Source organism: Protopterus annectens, chromosome 5.part1 (assembly GCF_019279795.1).
Source record: "Protopterus annectens isolate FY-2018-M chromosome 5.part1, PAN1.0, whole genome shotgun sequence".
Lineage (NCBI taxonomy): Eukaryota > Metazoa > Chordata > Ceratodontiformes > Protopteridae > Protopterus > Protopterus annectens.
The window spans coordinates 510898043-510920553 of record NC_056736.1 but is presented as its reverse complement, the minus strand read 5'-3'; the positions used below and the strand labels follow the sequence as shown (position 1 = coordinate 510920553).

The 22511-nt window shown below is 38.0% G+C and overlaps 1 protein-coding gene across 2 annotated transcripts in view; it reads left to right on the top strand.

Moving 5' to 3' along the window:
* The first annotated feature begins 7496 nt into the window (after positions 1 to 7496).
* GRPR (gastrin releasing peptide receptor) overlaps positions 7497 to 22511 on the top strand; it is a 1477698-nt gene continuing 1462683 nt past the window's right edge. For both annotated transcript variants that reach the window (XM_044073126.1, XR_006365124.1), the window contains exon 1: positions 7497 to 8443. In XM_044073126.1, coding sequence (XP_043929061.1) covers positions 8022 to 8443 — 422 coding nt within the window. In that variant the 5' untranslated portion in view covers positions 7497 to 8021. The remainder of the gene's footprint in view (positions 8444 to 22511) is intronic.

Here is a 22511-nt window from a genome sequence, read left to right as displayed (position 1 = left end):
ATTCTTTTTCATAAGTCTCATTACTCCTACTACTATTGTAACTCTCTGGGTATCTTTCTCCCACATTGCTGTCATTTCTGCTTGCAGATCCTGATATTTTATGACTTTGTGTCTCTCTGTATGCAATACACTGTAGTCACTGAGTGTGGCAATTTCAATGATCAATGATCAATGCTACTTTTGTCTTCTTTTCACGGATCACTATATGTGGTTTTCTAGCATCTATTTTTTGAACTGTTGGTAATGGGTGATCCCATGTGATGCAGATTTCATCATTTTCTATGATGCTTTGTGGCTCATATTTCCAATGTTTATCAGCCACTTCAGTACCACAATGTTTGCACAATCCCCAGTGCAACAGTCTTGCCACATTATTATGCCTTTCAGTGTTTATAGCCCTTTTGCCATTAGTATGTCGCAACCAGCAATGAGATGTGCAATTGTTTCCAATTTGGTTTTACAAAACCTACATTTGTCTCTTTCTCCCACATGTTCAATAGACCTTGTAAATCAGTATGTATGTAGCCCACTATCTTGGGCTGCCAATACTAACCTTTCATCTCTTGGTTTGAATTCGTCTCTCCTTAATTATTCCTGTGTTCGTTCCTGATCCACATGAGGTTCTTCCAGAAGTTTTCTGTACTTGCAACTATATTTATGCATTTTCCACATTTCTTGCCTTCTTATCTAGTCTTTCACTTTATATTCCCATATGCTTGAGTTGGTGATAGCTCAGGTGGTTGTAAAAGATCATGTGGCATCTATTGAAAAGAGTAGGGAAGTTCGCTGATGATCTGGCCAAATTTTTCCTAGTCTTGAATGTGCCGCCTTAGGTCTCCCCTGAAAATAGAACACTAGCCTAGTGGAACTAACCCAGTCAATAAAGGATACATTTTTTTTATTTTATTTGACATTTGTTAACCAGGAAAGTAATAATAAATAAATAAATAAACAAACAGATAAATACATGAATAAAAGTGGTTTGAATAATGTTTTATGGAGCTGAATGTATTTTGCCCAATGTGCCACATTACCAGTTACTATAACTGCTAAGTGTTCTGTGTTATTACTTTGCAGGATACTTGTCCCTAAGGTATGGTTACTACGTACTCTGTAGTGCTTGGATTGTGACTGTCAAGGGACTGTTGACCAGTTTACCTGCCTGGTTAACAAATAGTGAATAAATAATGAAATACTTGAAATATAATGCTTTTGCTATGAATCACTGCAGGCCAAATCAACAGATACTTAACTCTTTGAATTCAACTAGTTAGAAACTCAACAAATGAAAAGAAATAATAATAATAGTAATAATAATAATAATAATAATAATAATAATAATAAATGTTTTTGTAGAGGGTAGGCCCTGATATCCCCTAAACTTTTATATATAGGATTTCCATGGTCTCATAAACATAGATAAAATGGAAAGTCTCTAAAACCAAAGAAGTACACTGTCAGTGACTTCCTATGGAAAATGTTAATCAGGGAGTGCAACAGCAAAGAGTTAAAATTAGCCAGTTGAATTCTTACACAATAGCTGTAAAGTGGCAAGTAGTGGTCATATCCTGAGGTAGTAATCCACATTTTCCATATGCTTTTAAGACTAACTCCGTCTAGTATACTTAATTGGTGGTTAGCAATGCAGACTATAAGACCACAGCAGTAGAAGTAAAGATTATGGAGTTATAGAGGAAATGTAAGACAAAGTATGTAGTTAATTGGGACATGAGGAAGAAGGAGCAGAATTTTTACTATTATTATATATGAATTGATGCCAGCAGTGTGGATTTAAGGAATGTACCCTAAGATGAGGTTTATGGATGTGGTGAGGGAGGACATGCAGGTGGTTGGTGTGAGAGAGCAAGATGCAGAGGACAGGAAGAAATGGAAACAGGTGATCCGCTGTGGTGACCCCTAACGTGAACAGCCGAAAGAAGATGATGATGATGATGATGACCCTAGCATCTAACATTTTATTTGGGGAAGCAGAGCAGGTGTCAAAACTTGCAGCCCTACATCTGCTAGATCTACTTACATAGGTTCATAGATTAGTACTAGGCTAACTGCCCTTGTGGGCCATTTTAAACCTAGCCAGTTAACCCATGTGAAAATCAAACCCTACACCTATAAGGTGAACACTTTAACCACTACGCCATCCTCCCACTTAATCTCCTGTGTATATAAATTGCTTTACTGATCTCTGCTAGACTGTAAGTAGATACATGTAAGCTGTATAGTAAACTTTTTCTTTGTTGTACTAGACATGTATTAGTAAAAATGTACTTTGCTAGAGCTTTTCTCCTCAGGCCTGCACTGAAAATGGACACTGTTGTCCAGTCGGACCATCCCGGTAAACAAATGTTAAATAAATAAATAAATGCATAGAGATGTCACAGTTGCACATGAAACTAAATGTTAGAATTACAAAATGTTATTTATTTATTCTAGTGTTATTCATCCACTGTTAAGCTATATTCATACTTTGTTCAAAATTCTACAGTCATTGATGCATCTGAGAAAAGCAGTATTGGCAAACATCAAGGACTGAAACAATGCCAGCTTAATTAACACTAATCACACCAAACTCAACAATGGGGTCTATTGCTGTCATGGTATTATAAAGTCAAAATATTTGGAGAAATTAAAATAGGACATTATTTTATGCAGACATGCTTTAACAGAAGTGATATCAAATTAAATACAGTCAGTATTAAAAACAACTTATCACAAAAGCCTTTATTAATGAGTCAGGTATTTTTGTAGCAAATTAAATTATGTGTAAAGGATAAACTGAAACAGTCACCAGGCTTAAGTTTGTCTCATGACTCATTTGCATGATCACAGACTTGTGATTCCTATTTTTTGAATGTTGATTGTTGATGTTTCTTATTCTACATCACTGTGTAGTGATCCCACATCTGAGTGTCAATCACTTGAGCAGCAAGCCTTATCATGAAACCAATTAAAATACTATCATTGAAGTTATTTTAAATGTTAGAGCTCCTCTTGTCTTCCTAAGGCAGCAGGAATGGATGATGTACATTTTCAACATCACACCATGAGAATATTTTGATGATATTCTGTAACAGGAACTATACAGTCATGGTGACTGGTGTTACCTCAAGTTGTGCTAATGCCTACGTGGTTAATTGGTAGAAAGAGAATATTTTTGTCATACACCTTATGCCTATGGTAGCTGTAACAGTATCATAGTAATAGCATTACAGTATTTTTATCTCTAAATTACATTGTACATCATTCATTTTGGTGGCAGGCAAATTGTGTACCTTCCAAACGTGATTCCCCACATCTCCCAAATTCGTAACATGGAGGCCACACATCTCACTCAGCACAACTGCTGTTTTCTGTCTCAGAGGTAGGGCTGCTGCACATAGGCAGAATTTATAGGCTGTCTCTATAACGATTAACAGTGCACAATCTGTTGTGGGATCAATAACTATCCTAACATTTTCAAATTTATTATAATCACTAAATTTATGTTCAGAGCTTCTTGGGTCAGCACACCTGTCATTAGCATTAACTTTTTGTTGTTGTACTGCCATGATAATTGATCAAAGGATAGTAAATTCAGACATGACAGCTGCATGGCTACAGATCATCAAAAAAAGCATTCTATTTTCCAAGAAAATGCACCCTATGATTTATAAGGGACAGAAACCAGATCTGTTGCAATGAAGCGCACAAAATCATGTTAACTGACTTCTTTATGCAGTCCACATTTTGCCCATTTCATAAATGAACAGTGTTAAGTAAAGATTACCAAGTTGTAGAAAAAATATACGTCAGAGAATGTAGTGAATTTGGGCATGAAGCATTTCTTACTATCATATGTTATACACAAAGGAAAACAGGCAGCCTTGCATGAAAACTTCATTTGAAACATAGAACACTGTTAGGGAACAAAAGTAGAAAATGCTGCATAAATAAATGTTTCAAGTTCTGGATTTATGTTAACAGAAGGGTTAATTGCCCTATCGTCTCTCTTACTTTTAACACCGAAGATTGAGATAAGCTGCACTTACATTCTTCTAAGAAAATGATGCAGGTCATAAATGAACCTGTCAGAGGTATTACAATCCCCGCAGATTTGTAAAAAACAGTAACAATATCAAAAGCTGGAGAAACATAGAAGGTGGGAGGAACCGAAAATCTCTTTGCGTAATAAACTGCTGAACCTTTTTGCAAGATTTACATTTACTAAGTTGCTGTGTTTGCAGTGTATTTAATAATATTTTCCTTTGTGCTACATCTCCCAGCATAGAAATATCATTCTGTCTTCTGCAATGTTTATTCAGAAATGAAAGCTTGCAATAGGATGCCCCATAAGAATAAAGAAGACATGCAAAAAGACATGGCCCTCTTTAAGAAAAATCTTGATGACTGGATGGGAAATAAAAAATTCACTCCGGGAATCACTTCTGCAGCACTGCTTGACAGGGGCACAGGAAAATAATTTTCTTGGGTGGCGAAAGCCAGGGAACCTTTTTGGCTAGGATTATATAGGCCCCAGGACTGATAGCCTAGTACCTACCTATGAACCTAAGAAAGAGAGAAAGAGGGAAAGAATGTATCTGAAGATGTAAAAAGAGAGAGGGGAAGTATCTGAAGGCATTAGAGAACAGTAATGCATAACCTCTTCACAATCAGTTAAGTGCATTCATTCTACAGTGAACGGGAGCACTGGAAACTTGTCATAGCACAAATGTGCTATCATGCAAAGTGGGTGCTTAGCTATTATTTCCACCAAAAATCCTTTTGCCCAGTGGAGTTAAATCAAGTATATTTGTTGATCTAAACAAACGGAGCAAATCTTCTCTTTTCCCATAATTATATCTAACTATTAGGATAGGGCACATATCCTGACCTTGAATTCTAAAAACCAAGAAACCTTAGTAAGATAGGTTTATTTGGCAGGTTTCATTAGCTATTTATTTTCTTAAACTTGTCACATTACTATTGTTGAATTTGAGTTTTCTTTTTTTAATAACATTGTATTAATTACTACTACCTTGCATGTCCTGCTATCCGTGCATGTGAGAATAAAATATATTTTATTGTAGGTTTGTAATCAGACAATGATTACCAGTACTGGATTTCTGTTAGTACATATATGCAGCAGTAGCTACAGTCATTTTTTTTCTTGAACAGATGGTTTTGCCCATTGGTAATCACTGTATACAGTGTGTCAGCTCATGATATAAACAAAGCTTGAATTTTTTATCTCTGCAGCTATGAAGACAGAAATAAAATACATTTCCCAGCAGTCTCTGTGAAATAAAATGAAACATATTTTGTAGTCTGAAGAAAGTTAAACTCACATAAATGGAAACCTAGTCTGTCAGTCTGTCCAAGAGTTAATTTTGTGACAATAGCATGATTGTCACAGACGTTCTTTACAGTTGATTAGGTTTTGATGCTCTTATTAATTGTATACCTCCTAAGCACCATAACACCCTTAGCAGAAAGGTCTCAAGTTTATAGTTTGATAAAAAGTACAAAGCTGTGAATTAGACCTTTTTTTATGCACCATATCACTTTTCGGTGATCTAGGTAGTTAATGATTTGAAAAATAAAATAGATTGATATAAGTGTGGATTCTTTCCTTTCACTATGATATTGGTTGCCAGCACTGCAAAATTCTAGTGACAGATGTATTGCATCTACCTCTAAAGATCCAAATTAGCACCTACTGGTTTCAGAAGCATTTTGGGATAATGTCAATTACATCACAGGCCTGTAGAAAACTTAAATAATATTACTGATAACGTTTTTGAAAAATGTGGCTAAGGAAACAACCAATAAAATGTTAAAACTATTCCACTGAATTTCCCCACCACCACACAAGTTAAATTTCCATCTGTGGCCCATTCCATGACACATATGGATGGAGTTGACAATATGAGACCCAGATAACCTATGAAGGAATAACGATGCAAGGGATGGAAAAGACATCTGATGGGCTAAGAGAAAAGCTGATATAATTCCCCAATCTTGAGGAGAAGCTGTAATTTCTGCTGCCTTAATTGATATCCAGTGCAGCTGGGTCATCATTACAAGTTTCAGAGGCAGTAACTGGGCTTTATGGTATGTGTTTGCTTGAGCAAGCAGCATATGCGATGTGGTTGAACTGGGTATGTATATGCAGTAATGTGCAGGAGGTGGAGGCCAGTACTACTGCATAGTGAGATCTGAGTGTTAGGAACAAAAATTACAAATTACCCTGCCTCACTGCTGGTACGGGCAACAAGTAGTTGCATAGCCTAGGTGCCATGACCATCGACACTTAAATGTGGATGGTTCTGTTTTAAGGGTGTCAAAGCCAGACCCTTAAGATGTTTGGGATGGAGATGTTCCTAGACCTTAGAAGGAGAATGTTCATGTGAACATCATTAAGGTATAGGGAACCAGAATCCTTTCATGGTTGCCTAAGTGATGGCATGCCCTGATGATCACAAGGGGGAAAGCAAATAAAAAAAAAAGTAATTTGCGATAGCCATGTGCCAGGCTTGGTGACAGAGTCAGAATGATGAAATCAGTGGGAAGAGTATTATTACATAGAGACGTAGGTTTACTCAGCATCATTACTTATCAGCATCCACTATTAATAATATTGGGAAATCATAGCTGGTACAGAAGGGTCACCCACAATGGGTGACAGAAGGTGTTTTGTATAACTGACACAGATGTGCACATACTCAGAAATGGTCAGTGGGATATTTGTAGGTCAGCTGAAATGTAACAAGAAAATACAATTAGAATGCTGTTTGTAATAGTGGTAATATATTGTTATTACAATATTTTTGTTCATATAAAACACGTGTTTGCTATTTATGCTAGAGCATTATTAGTTTTCATCACACACTAATTAATAAACACCAGACTGGGGTCCTGCAGCTATCAATGAAAATATAGTGTGTAGCTACCATTGCTTCTGGATTTTTTTTTTTTTTTTTAATGCTGAATATGTTGACAGAAACTATACACTGACAAAATGGAAGTTGTTCACTACAATCTAATAACACTGAACTGACAGTTTCCCAGGGTGTATGCAGAAAGGAGGATTTGTGGGATTCAAGTACAAGTGCATTTAAATATGCTGTAACTTCAAATGAATATGGATAAGACTCACTGCTTTATAATAGAAAACTACATTTTTTTAAATGTTGCACCGCATTATATAAACCGTCAGCCTACAAACTACATAACCTTTATATTTCATTCAACATCCTAAAACAAAGTGCTTTCTGATGCAAAAGCAGTGATTAGTTTTCCTTTAATTTTTCAAATGATGCTGTTATTGATTTGCCCACTGGGTGGCAGACAAGGACTTAAAAACAATTCACTCAGTACTCTTCAGCAGAGCAGGTCTGTGGGAACAGCACCTATGTAGGAAGAAAAATATGACGTCTAACAGCGCTTAGCCTATGAGATGGGAAGCTTTAAAACACCAGTATTGTTCTTTTCATTTAAATCTTCCCTGTAGGTGTCAGCTCTAGAGATGAGAAGAGTGAATGAACTCCAGCAGAAGTGCTGTCAAAAGTTACACATCTGCCCTGCGAAGGATCAGCTAAGGAATCCCTGCTTACCCTGCTTTACAAAGCTCAACGTCAGTATTCATGACTTAAAAGAACAGCCAGAAATCAGTACATATTTTGCCTTCAAACTTCAAATGAAACTAAAAAAAAGTTTTGAACTTCTGTTCTGCTGGCAATCAACACAGCTGCATATTACTATTTGGAGTGCATGCGTTGTGATTAATTTAAGGATGCTGAATTTTCATGGACATATACAAAGAAAGGAATTCCAAATTATAGCGCCTCTGACAGATTTCCTGGTTGCTTGAAAGAAAGACTGCACTGCTGTTGCTGAATTCCTTAGAAAATATTAAATAACTGTTACTTATCTTATTGTTCTAGAACATCAAGAAATAGAAAGACAGATATATAAACGTTTTACAGTTTTATTTTTTGTTTGTCACGTGTGAAACTGTGGAAATAATGACCCCAGAGGAACCATACTTGCTGGATCTTGAAGAGAAGAAACTCAGCCACTTAAATAGTTCTTCCGATGAACTTAGTAACTATACTGCAGAAGAAAAAGATTTCTGGACCTCACCTGGATTTCTTTATGCAATCCCAACAATGTATGGCATCATCATTTTAATAGGGTTGACTGGCAACATTACACTTATCAAGATTTTCTGTACAGTAAAGTCAATGAGGAATGTACCTAATTTGTTCATCTCTAGCTTGGCACTTGGAGACCTGCTACTTTTGGTGACCTGTGCCCCTGTTGATGCCAGCAGGTATCTGGCAGATGAATGGCTTTTTGGCAGGGTTGGCTGCAAACTGATCCCTTTCATCCAGCTGACATCTGTAGGGGTGTCTGTCTTTACACTGACAGCTTTGTCTGCTGACAGGTATGTGATTGATAACATTTCCTGCGTTAAGTGTCACCACGCCACTCTTGCATTTGTATTCCAAAAATATTTTTGTAGTGTTTTTTTTTTTTCACTGAGCAAAGACTTGCTCTCAGAAGCAGTGCATGGTAAAGTAGAACAGGTGAGAAAAGAGATGCAGTACAGACAATAATGATATTTACAGGAGATATTGCAATAATTTATTCATTAAAGTTTGTAGTAAATGGCACCACACCAGTGATAGCAGTGCTAAGAGGAAGGTGTGCACCATTCTACTTTATAATATTTAATGTGTCAATCAAAAACAGGTGGTGGAAGCAGGCTCTATCAGGCAAATATAGGAGGAGGTATCCAAAAGGAGCATCTGCCACTATTTCTGAGGAGAGGCAATGTACTTTATTCAAATAAGACTAGAAAAACTAAATATGAAAACAATACATTGACTTTCTGAATAGCATTGCAGATGAGACAGTATGGGTTGATAAGTTATGGTTAGTAAAGTGATATTGCTAACAAGCATCTTTGATAAATGTAAAAATTAGTGTGAACTTGATACAGGTCAGAGATGGAGGAGAGGTCATGGGATAAGGCAAAAAGCTGCTATCAGTTATGTGCTGTAGAACTGAAAGGTGGATAAAGAACTAAAATTATATTAACTAAAACCTATTCTGTACAGATGCTCATATCCTAAGTTTATTCCATATTTATGTACACTAATTAAAATAATGTCATTAATTCAAATATTACAAGTCCAATGAAATCTAACTGCATCAAAGATATCTCAGTAAAAGTATTATTTGTTAATTTCTATTCAGGCTGAATCAGTCAATAACATCTCAGATACTCTGAAACGAACATACATTTATTTTCAAAACAATATAAGCAAAGTCAGACAATGTATTTGCTAAATGGAATAACAGACTGCTAGTAATAATATCATATAAAAAATATTATTTTGTAAAATGATTTTTTTGTGTAACTTAGTCTGGTTGCAAACAATGGTAAACAAATTTCAGTAGCAAGATATGGGGAATTTTTTATACCATGACTATGTTATTTACTTATTAAAGCTAGCACAACCTAATGTAGATACTTAATCTGCATACGTATAGATATAGACTTGTGTGTGTGTGTGTGTGTGTGTGTGTGTGTGTGTGTGTGTGTGTGTGTGTGTGTGTGTGTGTGAATGAGGGACCCTGATTATTCACCTGCATATACATACATGCGTCCATACGTATATACGTGTGTGTGTGTGTGTGTGTGTGTGTGTGTGTGTGTGTGTGTGTGTGTGTGTGTGTGTGTGTGTGTGTATACACACACACACACACACACACACACACACACACACACATTAACATATTAACACAACAGTGAGTGTCTGTTATAGACAGTAAGGAAATGTGTTTTGTTTTATAAAAGATGTTCTTTTCCCTTATATCTTTGCTTTATGTATGTAGTTTGAGGTTAGACTTATATTTATAGCCCCCTTTGCACATGTTAAGTATTGCTGATGTTCACCTAGTAAAGCATGTAGTAGGGAAACAGTTGTTTCTATGAAAAACTAATACTGATGGATTGCATCTTGTGGTATTGCATAATATCTTAAAAAGCTATGTTGAAAAAATGGCTACAAGAGGAAGCTGCCAAACTGTGTGATGTTATCCTTTTGACTGTGCACTCCTCAGAATAAATGTATTTTACATGACATTGTATTATTTCCTTTAGAGTATTTTCCTTAGTGCACTGTATTCTAATGTATGATACTTGTAAATGGCAGTGCATTCAGTGATAACGATTTTGGACTACAATGTAGATATTATTGTTATTTGTCTTTCGGCTTTTTTCCGGTAAGGGGTTGCCATAGTGGAACTCTGGTCCTCTAATGATTGGCAGTAGATTTTTTTACGAAACGCCGAGGTGCCAGCTGGACACCCAACCTTCAATGAAGGCACGCCCATTTACACACGCATGTCTTTCGAATGCTACCCAACCATGGGGAGGACATGCAGACTCCACACAGAAGGCACTCCTAAGCCAAGCCGAGAATCGAACGGGAGAACCTCTTGCTGTGAGGTAACAACGCTACTGCTGTACCACCGCGGCATCTACAATGTAGATATACTTTAACAAAAAAACAACTTTGAAGTAAAACAATAATGAGGATACCGTGTATGAAGAAAATATTATCTTTAAACATATACTAATTAGTTAATAAGTGTGCCAGACATACATGGGGATTCATAAAGAATCCCACCACTCTTGTTAATACTGTAGTAAAAAGACCCAGTTTATGTGATGCTGTATTTTGTGATTCAGAGAGACATTTGCAACAATGAAGAAAGACCTCATCATTGGCTAATTTACATGTCTCTGAATCATGTTAACTACCACAAGCACAGATCAGCACTTGCCGTGGTAGTTAATAGTGGCGGCGACTAGGTCATGTTAGCAAATGCACCCTCCCCCACACACTCTCTCTAACACACAATGTCATCATCATCATCTTCAACAGAATTGTTATGCAATGTGGCTGGGGTTCGTTACCTCTGTACTGCCAACAGTTGTGGATGTCCCCTTTGTTCTTGTACATTGGCAGGAGTATGCTTATTCTCCAGTCATCTGGGATACGCCTTTTTCTGCACACTGCCATGAGTACCTCAGGAGCCATTTCTGCCCTATCTCACCCAGCATCATTATAATGTCTGCTGTGACCTAATTTCAACTTGTTGCTTTCTGTTATTTTCCTTAGTGCTGCCCTTACTTGTATTGCAGGCTTCTCCTGTTCTTTCATAATAGGCTGTACACCGGGCAGTACAGCTTCTATGGGATTTTCTTCATTCAGAAGCTGCTACAAGTAGTCTTTCCATCTGCACTTAATGTCAAGTGAACTGGTGAGCAGGTTGTTACTGGCATCATTATAAAGGGTGTCTGATTATCATTTTTATCTTTCTGTCATTGCCTTACAACCTGATATTGTTTCTTTGTGCTATGTACTGACTTACTTTCCAGAAGCTGGTAGACTGCCTCTGATTCCTTGTTCTTTCTTATTACAACTAGTTTCTTAACTTCTTTGTTAGCTAACCTGTATTTTTTCCAAGCCTGGTCCATGTTTTCTATTGGTTCCCTAATACGTGATCAAAACCTTAGATTATCGACCACCTAAAGGTCGATCACTAAATGTCGAAGTCTGAAAATTGTGAACGGCTGTTTCCACACAGGGAAATTAGTAATTTGCCCGTTACATGGATTTTGTTCTTTCTCCACTGTAGAGCGATCTCGGAGTTGGGGGGTGTGGGGGCGAAGCCCCCCACACCATTTCTGTTTAAAACTTTTTTTTTATTTGGCCAACGACATTGTTTCCCTATGTGGAAACAGCCATTTTTGATGTTAAGGGTTTGATATTTCGTGATTAGGTGTACGATAATTTAAGGTTTCGATCATGTAATATACACCCTTTTCTATCTCCCACTTATTGCTACACTCCTTCTTTCTTTTAATGACTTCCTGGACTTCTGCATTCCACCATTATTACCCATGTGGACCCAGGCAGTCCTCTTATCCTGTTCTGTCTGCCTCAATATGTGCATTCACGTCACCCATTATTAACACAAATTCATGTTGTCATGCTTTATCTAGTGGGCCCTGCCACTATCTGAATGCACTCTTTTCCTCACTATCACAACTTTGTTGTGGGGCATAGGCTGAGATTATGAATACTACCCTATCATGAGTCAGCTACTAACTGTGATGACATCCCTCACTGTCTTCTGAAGCCTATCCCTCACCAGAATTCCCACACCATTTCCTGCCTGTCCTTCTCTTGAGTAATAGATTCTAGATCCCTAGGCTTTGCTGTACATTTCATCAGCCTTGTGTAACAATTCTTCATTCATTCATTATTCAGCTTTCACTCAATAGAGCTATCTATTGTTACCCAAGCTTGACCTGGGCAAACACTGGTCGATAGAGGCACAGAGACCTCCCTCCTATCATTAGCATGGGTGTTCTGCATAAGTTGGAGTCAGCCATGTCCTCAGTCTACTTATCACCAGTGAATACGCATACCCATTTGGCAACATGACCGAATCACCTAGCATGAACATACAGCACACCACAGTAGATGCTCAAATTGGCTGGTTTATACTACTCTTCCCCCTTATAGGACACTTTGTAGAGTTTGAGCCGATGTCCAAAGCTCAATTTTAGTTTGGTGAGTTTAAGATGGAAACGCTTAACATATTTTTTTTGAAGGTGGCAGGAACCCCACAGAGACAATGAGAATATGCAAGCACCAAACAGGCACTGGCTGGAGATCAGGATCAAAACCTGTACCTTGTACATGGGACGCAAAGACCTTAACCATTATGCCAAGTGGTCTGGCACACAAACATCTTTTTGCAGTGGGTGCAAGCCCCCTGTGCACTCCCACGTGGGAGGCAAGCCCCCACACACCCTGAACTTATACCAAATCCGAGATTGCCACACCTCAGTCAAAAGGGAATATTCCAAGAAATAGAATTTTGGACTTGGTGTATGTAAGTCTGTTCTTTAACGCATTTATTATCTGTATTTTGGGAATTCCTGTATTGGGTTCCAACATTTCAAATGGTTACTGACACACACATACACACACACACACACACACACACACACACACACACACACACACACACACACACACACACACACACACACACACACACATACTCAATACCTGTCCCTGTGCTGTGAGAACATCCCCAATGTCTCCTTTTTCCTGGCTTCATAAATCATGAATGATTATAGTCAGCTGTTAATGCCAGATATTAGACTTTCACACTTCATATCCTTCATTAAATTCATGGCAGTGCAAAACTTGCTGTAGTAGCTACCTTTTAAGTTTCTAGAAGGCACAATTTAAACACATTCCTGATTTTGTCCTGTCAGGCACTTTGAAGTTGAAAGGTATTCTTTCTGTTCTCTGTCCCTCCAACTCACATGCAAGCATGTAGTAATGACCAAGATCCTCAATATATGTTTAAAAAAACTTTTGGTCCACTAACTTAATAGTGCAGAGAGCTGAGGTTTACAATAGCAAGGATGTAGGGTTTGAATTTGTTTACCACCCTGTTTTGTAGTTGCTTTTATTTGTTAACTCTCTTGTTTATAACTGGTATCCCTGCCGTCTAGTGGTAGTGCAGAGGACTAATATCCTCAGTATGAGGGTACAGGGCTGGAATCCCTTTTACTGCCTTTAAGGCACACTACTTAATAGTATCCCTGAAATCTAATGATCCTGCACATCTCATTTGTTTAACTAAGTGCCTTTAAGACACACTATGTATAGTATCCCTGGTGTCTATTGTTTCCCCATCCCTGTTATGTGTAAGGGCTGTTGTGGCATTTGACATTATTCCTGGTGGCTAGTGTTTCATAGCAACCCACATAGCTGAAGTAGTCCCTGGTGGCTAATGTCCCTCCAGTCCACATCACGGAAGTAATCCCTGGAGGCTAGTGTTCTCCCTGACCCATTGATGCAGGCTTTGTCTGTTAGTTTAGAGGTTTGTGGAGATATGATAGCTACTATTCTACCGTCATCTCCTGCATACACATTCACACATTCATTATACACACATAGCTTCCTTGCCACCTGATTCTACTCATGAATACTCTCATCCATTCACACACACACACACACACACACACACACACACACACACACACACACACACACACACACACACACACACACACACACACACACACACATACACACACACACTTTTATCTAACCTACCCCACACTAACTACCCCTCTATTACTACCTTCTAGGCAGACACACACTGACACACACACTCATAGATATACCTCTCTCATAAAATCATGCACACCACCCCATGCCCCACTTGACTTCTAAACTACCCTGATTTTACACCTACAAAGATGGACAAAACACTGCCTTTTGGTGCCGTTCATTACCATGAAAAGCAGGGGGTTTACATGCTGTGTTACACAGTCGTATGATTCACATAAATGGCTTACCACAGGCATTTCAGCTAGGAGAGCATGTGGCTAAATAGCATATGCCTCTCTCCCAGACTGCTTAATTAGTATTTAGCAAGGTTGTGGAAACAACTCACCACAATGTTACATGTCTTTGTGCAAAATCACTATGGTCGGCTTGACTCTGAATTCAAAAAAGTGTACACCTCACATAACTTTTCTATATTCATCCCATAGTGTATATTGAGAGCACTTTACAATCTGCATGCTCTTTTATTTTATAGATTTACTCTATCAATGTACTCCAGCAATATTAACTGCCTGTAATTTTATTGCCGTTGCAGCTATATAGTACATGCTGAATAAATCCTAGCCCGGTAATACTCATTCATACAGTGAAAGAGATGGTAAGTTATTGTGTCTTATCAGAAGGAAGATATTTGGGCCATTGCATCAAGGAAATATAGCAGCGTCATATTTAGTAAGTGCAAAGCAGCAAGTGCAGGAATTGTTATTGTTATCCTGGAGTACACATACTCTGCATGCAGGTTTATTATATAAAATCCACTAGGAAGTATCAAATCATTGCATGTCTTTCTACAAACATTGCTACTGCATCTGTGTGGTGAAGGGGGAACAGTCATTTGCTTAACAGCACAACAATAAGTATAGTTATATTGTGAAATGCTGCACAGTACCTACTTACGAAAGCTCATGTGTAAATCCGGTGACACTGCTGTGATGCAACCCTAATCCCATTCTTAAGTTTTTCGTATCCTTAGAAAGTGTAGTACGACTGTTCATAATACTGCTAAAAGAAAGGCAATGCATACCATGTTCATGTCTTATGATATTTATTTGCTAATGTATGCGGGTACACTTGTATACATATACTGTACATTTATTTACTTATTTTGCAGTTATGAGGTAGTTCATTCTTTTTCTTTTAGCTTACCCTTCATCTACACTGTTCATTAATATTAGAAATTAGTCAAAATGGCAGCTGACATAACTTTCTGAAGATTATAATCTTACAGAAATGCAAGCGGCATTCAAGTGCAGTTTTTTCTTTCTTTTTGTTTTTGTTTTGTGGTGTTTGCTGTAGAAGCATTGAATTAACAGCATGTTGTTGTAGTTTTGGGATTTTCCTGTATTTGTCACCATTGCGTATAAACGTATTTTGTACATCTTTAGAGTTTCTTAATGAACATGGTACAGCTGAAACTTGGAAGAGCTTTTGAGTGAAAGACCATTGCTCATAGTGTGCAGGTTTATCTGGAGGCTATGAAGAGGGTTGCATCCTTCATCGCTGCAACAACATTTTTTAAAACCAAATTTAGAAATGCTGCAAGTGGAGAACGTGACCTTTATAATGAGAAACGGAGAGTTGTTTAAACAATCACCATGTCACTGGTATAATATCATACTTTTGTTTAGAATCTGGGTTGCTGCACTTGCAAATTTATCCTGGTGTAGCAACCCTGCAGATTATTATATACAGGGGTACAATGGCATCCCTATGTGGGAGGTTTGAGTTTACAGTCTTTTTTGATTAAACACTCATTTAATCTGAAGTAGTCTGCTCAATCAAACTGTAGCCTGGAACAAGCCTTTCACACTCGAGGGAGATTTCAGATGCTGCAGATTGCATTTTGTTACTATGCTCAGCCAGTCAAGATGAATGGATTAACGTTCTGGAATACCTGGGTCTGCTGCTGGCTTGTTACCATACTCAGTCAGTCAAGATTAATGGATTAACATTCTGGAATACCTGGGGCTGCTGCTGGTTTGAATGATACTTTTTCGGAGCTGACCATCAAAGTACGACAGCCCTCTTTTGAGATCATAAATAATTAGTTTCATCTATGGGCCTATGGACAAATCAATCTACTCTCCATTGACCAGACTCTTAGGAATTGTTAGGGAATGTGTTGTCAAAGAATAGTAAATCATAATGTGGGAGGCCTTCCATGCACAGAGTTTTGATGAGAAAATGAAAGCCATGTGCAAAGTTTTTAGAGAGATCTGAGTTGTTGGCAGTGTTCTACACCACCAAACATTTTTTTTCTTTAAGCTTCATGGGTAGACACCTTTCTGTTAGTGTCTAGAGCCCAATTCTTGTTGAGCTCAGTTTTGCTACTCTTTATATTGCCCTTATCTCTCTCATAAAGCGAGGAACTGCAGGAGCACCTCAATCCCAGAAAGGACAGAAGACACTAACAAGGTAGATACGAGATATTCATAAATTGTTCTTTTCCTTACGTTTGCAAACATAACAGCCAGTATGAAAACATCAGCACTGGGAGTTTATGCCGGCACTATCACAGTACAATGCTTGTAGATAAAATGTTTGCATACTTTTGTGTTTGTGATTTTGTGTATAATCCATTCCTTCAAAAATTAGAATTAAATAAGAAAACACAAATGGTAATGCATTGTTAAATAACAGTGATAGTAAATCTAGGATGAGTGCTGGCAGAGATGCTGATCTACAGCATTTATTTGTAATAACACAATATTTCAAGAACAGCTTAGTCATCTCTGCATTTATTTAATCAATACTACATAAATAATATGGCAAAATTATGCACAAAAGTGCATATCCATAAGCCCCATTTATAGATACACACTTTTATTTTACAAACTCTTAATTAAGTTTGGAGTTTATACTTACTCTCAGAGTAGAAGACCTTGAAATAAAAAAAATAATCTTTACTATTACTTCTACTACATTATTGTATAGCTTATACATACACTGTGGGTGTTTTCTGAATTTCTCAAGTCCCTTTATACATTTAACTCATCGCTCCTAGGTAAAGTACATTCCTTTATTGATATCATATATTAGAAGTAGTGACATACAATATAAGCAGCAAGCAGTACATCTTCTTTTATATAGCTTGGTTACTTTTTTAACAGTGCTATAATATTATTTTTTGCTTCTCAGATGTGTAGGATGAAGGTTCTGAGCCTGACTATGTCCCAATGGCCCAGTTTGACTAGCAGCTGAGACACTGGACAAGTGTCTTCTTGGCCATCCCAGGAAATGTTAGCAGTCTCCACCTAAAAGATTGTATCTGGGGAAGGCCCAAAAGTCCAGTTTGTGCACAAGTAACTCACTATTGTACGAGACCTCAAAGTGTGCATAGACGTCCAGCTGAGTAATATAGCTTCACATGAGAGGGCATCCATGTGTGGCTTAATAAACTAGGCATTGTTTTTTAGGAGACTGTTAGAAATAGACACAACTGGAAGCGGCAAATGACTTATTAGGAGACAGATGCATGATAGCAATGGGGGGACAGTAGACCTAGTCAATTATTAAATATAGGCATATTCTTTGTTCTTTGTCATACCTTTTCTTTCTAATGTGACTGGTTTGTGCTATTGAATTTTCACTACTTAATTTTGTTTTGTGGTTTTATGCCTGGCTACCAGTAAATCATATATTTGTTCTTGGAGTTTTTGTAAGTACTTGCATTAACTTGTCATCTTGATATATTACTAATATAGCTTCAGTTGTAGTTTCTCTCACTTAACACTTAAGGACTTAATACAAGGTTAGGCAAGGCACACAAGGTCAATCTAAAATGAGACTTATGGTGTAATTTTGTTTACAAGGTTCCCTGTTTTTATTTGTCTGGTGGTAATGTTTCTTGATTTACAGCTTGACCCAAGTTTTAATTTTCAGTATATTTTGCTAGGATATGGTCAGTGGCATTTTCTAATAGCATGGTTCAAAGATATTGCTCTTTTGAGAGAAAATGCAGAGTAAAGTTACATCCTTCAAATAATAGTAATGTAAATTGTTTGTGTTCTAAATATGAGAAGCGTTAATTCAAAGACTGTTTTCTGTGAGAACTGACTAACTTGCATTATTATTGTATTATCTGTATGAAAAATGTTTTCATTTTGAAAGTTTACTATGTAATACCAGTTAAGACAGAAAAAGCTAAGGTTGATAATAAAAAAATCAATCTCCATTGTGCCCAAATTTGGGACATGGTAATGAATGAAAGAGTCATGAATTCCAGGCTGTAGGAATAGTATCCTGAAGAACAAGCACAATAGAAAAGATACACCAAAGCCCACCGACTCACTTAGACAGAAATGAGCCATCTTCTGAGGTGAAGTTAGAAGATCTATAGGGCAATCAATACAGGAGTTCATGGATGTTAGATCATCTAGTGGAGCATTTGAACAGACAACTAAGAAATGTCACCAAAAAACTTATTATTCAGGAGAAAAAGCCCAATCCACCCAATTTTCCAATCCAAAAACATTTTTGTGCACTATGAACAATATACTCCATCCAGGGAAACTTCTACCCCAACCCTTTCCCTAACAATACACCCCTTGAAATTGGCACTCTTCTAAGTAACCACTTAATAGACTCTATCAGAAAACTAACTCCCCCTGACAACAACCAAAAACAATCCCCAACCCCCTCCACCACCCACCTCCGGTCAGCCTTTTCCCTGAAACCAGTCTCCACTGCTTATATCAAATCCCTCTTGCTCAAATTTAAAACATGCTCACCATGTTTTGACTGCCTTCCTCCCCAGTTTCTCACACTAACTGCCAGCTCCATAGCATATCCCATCTCTGTCCTTATCAACCATTCCATCAAAGAATCCACAGTCCCCAAAATCTGGAAATCCTTTTATACAATTTCACTTCACAAAGGAGTTAACTCCACTGACCTTTCAACTATCGACCAATAGCCACCCTCTCCCCACTGTCAAAAATTCTTGAAAAGTGTGTTCATAGACAACTTATTACCTACCTACTTCAGAAAAATCTCCTTACCCCCACCTAGCATGGATTTAGACCTCACCACAGTACCTCCACAACCTTTCTATCTTTCACCTAGACCATAGCAGAAGCAAGAGACAACAATAAAGTGGTATCATGTCTCTTCCTTGACCTCTCCAAAGCTTTTGACACTGTCACCCACCCTAAACTCCTCTCTAAACTGTCTGAACTAAACCCCTCCTCCTCCTCCATTTTCTGGTTCACTAGCTACCTCAACAACAGACAATAATCTGTTACATGTCAGGCTTCCTATTCAACCTTCCTAACTATCCAAACAGGTGTTCCCCAAGGATCCATCTTAAGCCCCCCTTCTCTTTAATATCTTTATTAACAATCTTCACTCTGCCTCCAGCTCCTCATCACTAATCCAGTACACTGATGATTCTACCCTTATTACCCTCTCTAACAACCCCACTGACCTCCAGTCCCTTACACAGACTTCCTTTAATACCATTGAGCACTGGCTAATTAAAAACCCAAAGAAAACTAAACTTCTTGTTTTCCTTCCAAAATCTTTTTCCCACCTTAAAGCTTCTTTCAGTCTGTCTTCTCTAGATAACACCATTATATATGCCAACTCCTCTACTAAACTTCTAGGAATTACAATTAATGACCAACTGAAATTTGACCATCATATCCCACAGTCTATCAAAATGACCAATCAAAAGCTAGGCCTACTGTACAGACACAAAAAATTCTTATCCACCACTGCTAGGACTACACTTGCACAGGCCTATCATCTCCCCTCCCTACTCTATGCTTCTCCTATTTTTACACATATCCAAGCAAATCTCTTAACCAAACTGGAACAAAGCTAAAACCAGATAGCCAGATTTACTTGTAATCTCCCCTACAAATCCCATCAATGCTTTGCCCTTAAACAACTTCAGTGGCTCAAATTCCCTAAACTTCTCCAACTTTCACAGCTCCAGATGGCACACACTATACTTTACAAACCTACAGTCTGCCCCTCCCTGTCTTCTCTCCTATTCCTTTATAAACCCACACAATCTCGCCATAGCACTGACCAAGTACTACTTAACACATACATGCCTAACAAAACTATAAGCAGATTACTCTATAAATGCTCCATATTTTAAACCTGGAACAATCTTCCAACTAAAATATGATCTATCCAGTCTTCTTCCGTTTTCAAAAAAGAATTGAAAATCTACCTTGCCAACTCTCCCTCCTGTACCTGCCACCACCCTACCAAATTTCTGTTCCTTATACATTTTGTGACTACAACCTATTTCACTTTCTTTCTTTTTTATGTAACTGTATAACTACTAGTCCTATTTGAACCAGAGCAGCCCCACTGAGCTCTCTTATTACTCTTTTTCTTTCTCCATCACCCCCCCCACACCCTTTCCCCTCCTCACCATTATATTGTCTATTAAATACTTTCACCTTTCCACTCTACCTACTTAGACTGGATATTAATATTACTCTTAGGTCTTATCTTGTAATACTCTCTTTTATGTTTGCCAGCTCTACCTCATTCAGTTTCATTGCTCTAGTTAGTTAGCAATTTCCACCATGAAATCAATGTTCATAGGTTCATAGGTAGGTACTAGGCTATCGGCCCTAGGGTCTATACAAGCCTAGCCAAAAAGGTACCCTGACTTTCCCCACCCAAGAAAATTATTTTCCTGTGCCCTGTCGAGCAGAGCCACAGAGGTGATCCCCGGGGTGAATTTCCTATTTCCCATACAATCATCAAGATTTTTCTTGGAGTGCTTCATACATATCTCACATATCTTTTTGACTTGTATTGCAACCTGTTATTGTTATTGACATTGTTATTGTCATTGTGATTGACGTTGTTATTCTTATTGCTATTTTTTAACACTATTTATTCTTTTTTTATCATTTGGAGCTTTGCTCCTTGGGTCTGCACTGAAAATGGGCTTTCAGCCCAGTTGACTAACCTGGATAACAAAAGACAAATAAATAAATAAGTAAATTTGGAGTGGCATTATTTTGTTCTCAGATGCAGAGACTTAATTATGTATAGGATCACCATCAATTGCTGATTCTAAGAGGGAAGGAAATCCTCTCCTACTCCTCAAACTCCGAATGTGGATTGTATGTTCTCAATCAATGCACTAAGCAATGTACAAGTATCATGCAGTTTTGTTGTCCAACCTCCAGTCACCCATGCATAGGTAAGGGAATGTCAGAATTTACACCTGCAACTGAAATCATAGGTAAGGGAATGTCAGAGTTCACACCTGCAAATGAAATCATAGGTAAGGGAATGTCAGAGTTCACATCTGCAACTGAAATCATAGGTAAGGGAATGTCAGAGTTCGTACCTGCAAGTGAAATTATAGGTAAGGGAATGTCAAGGTTCATACCTGCAACTGAATGCATAGGTAAGGGAATGTCAGAGTTCACACCAGCAACTGAAATCATAGGTAAGGGAACGCCAGAGTTCACACCTGCAACTGAATTCATAGGTAAGAGAATGTCAGAGTTCACACCTGCAACTGAAATCATAGGTAAGGGTATCTCAGAGTTCATACCTGCAACTGAAATCATAGATAAGGGAATACCACAGTTCACAACTGCAACTGAAATCATAGGTAAGGGAATGTCAGAGTTCACATCTGCAACTGAAATCATAGGTAAGGGAATGTCAGAGTTCACACCTGCAACTGAAATCATAGGTAAGGGAATGTCAGAGTTCACATCTGCAACTGAAATCATAGGTAAGGGAATGTCAGAGTTCGTACCTGCAACTGAAATCATAGGTAAGGGAATGTCAAGGTTCATACCTGCAACTGAATGCATAGGTAAGGGAATGTCAGAGTTCACACCAGCAACTGAAATCATAGGTAAGGGAACGCCAGAGTTCACACCTGCAACTGAATTCATAGGTAAGAGAATGTCAGAGTTCACACCTGCAACTGAAATCATAGGTAAGGGTATCTCAGAGTTCATACCTGCAACTGAAATCATAGATAAGGGAATACCACAGTTCACAACTGCAACTGAAATCATAGGTAAGGGAATGCCAGAGTTCACATATGCAACTGAAATCATAGGTAAGGGAATGTCAGAGTTCGTACCTGCAACTGAAATCATAGGTAAGGGAATGTCAGAGTTCACACCTGCAACTGAAATCATAGGTAAGGGTATCTCAGAGTTCATACCTGCAACTGAAATCATAGATAAGGGAATACCACAGTTCACAACTGCAACTGAAATCATAGGTAAGGGAATGCCAGAGTTCACATCTGCAACTGAAATCATAGGTAAGGGAATG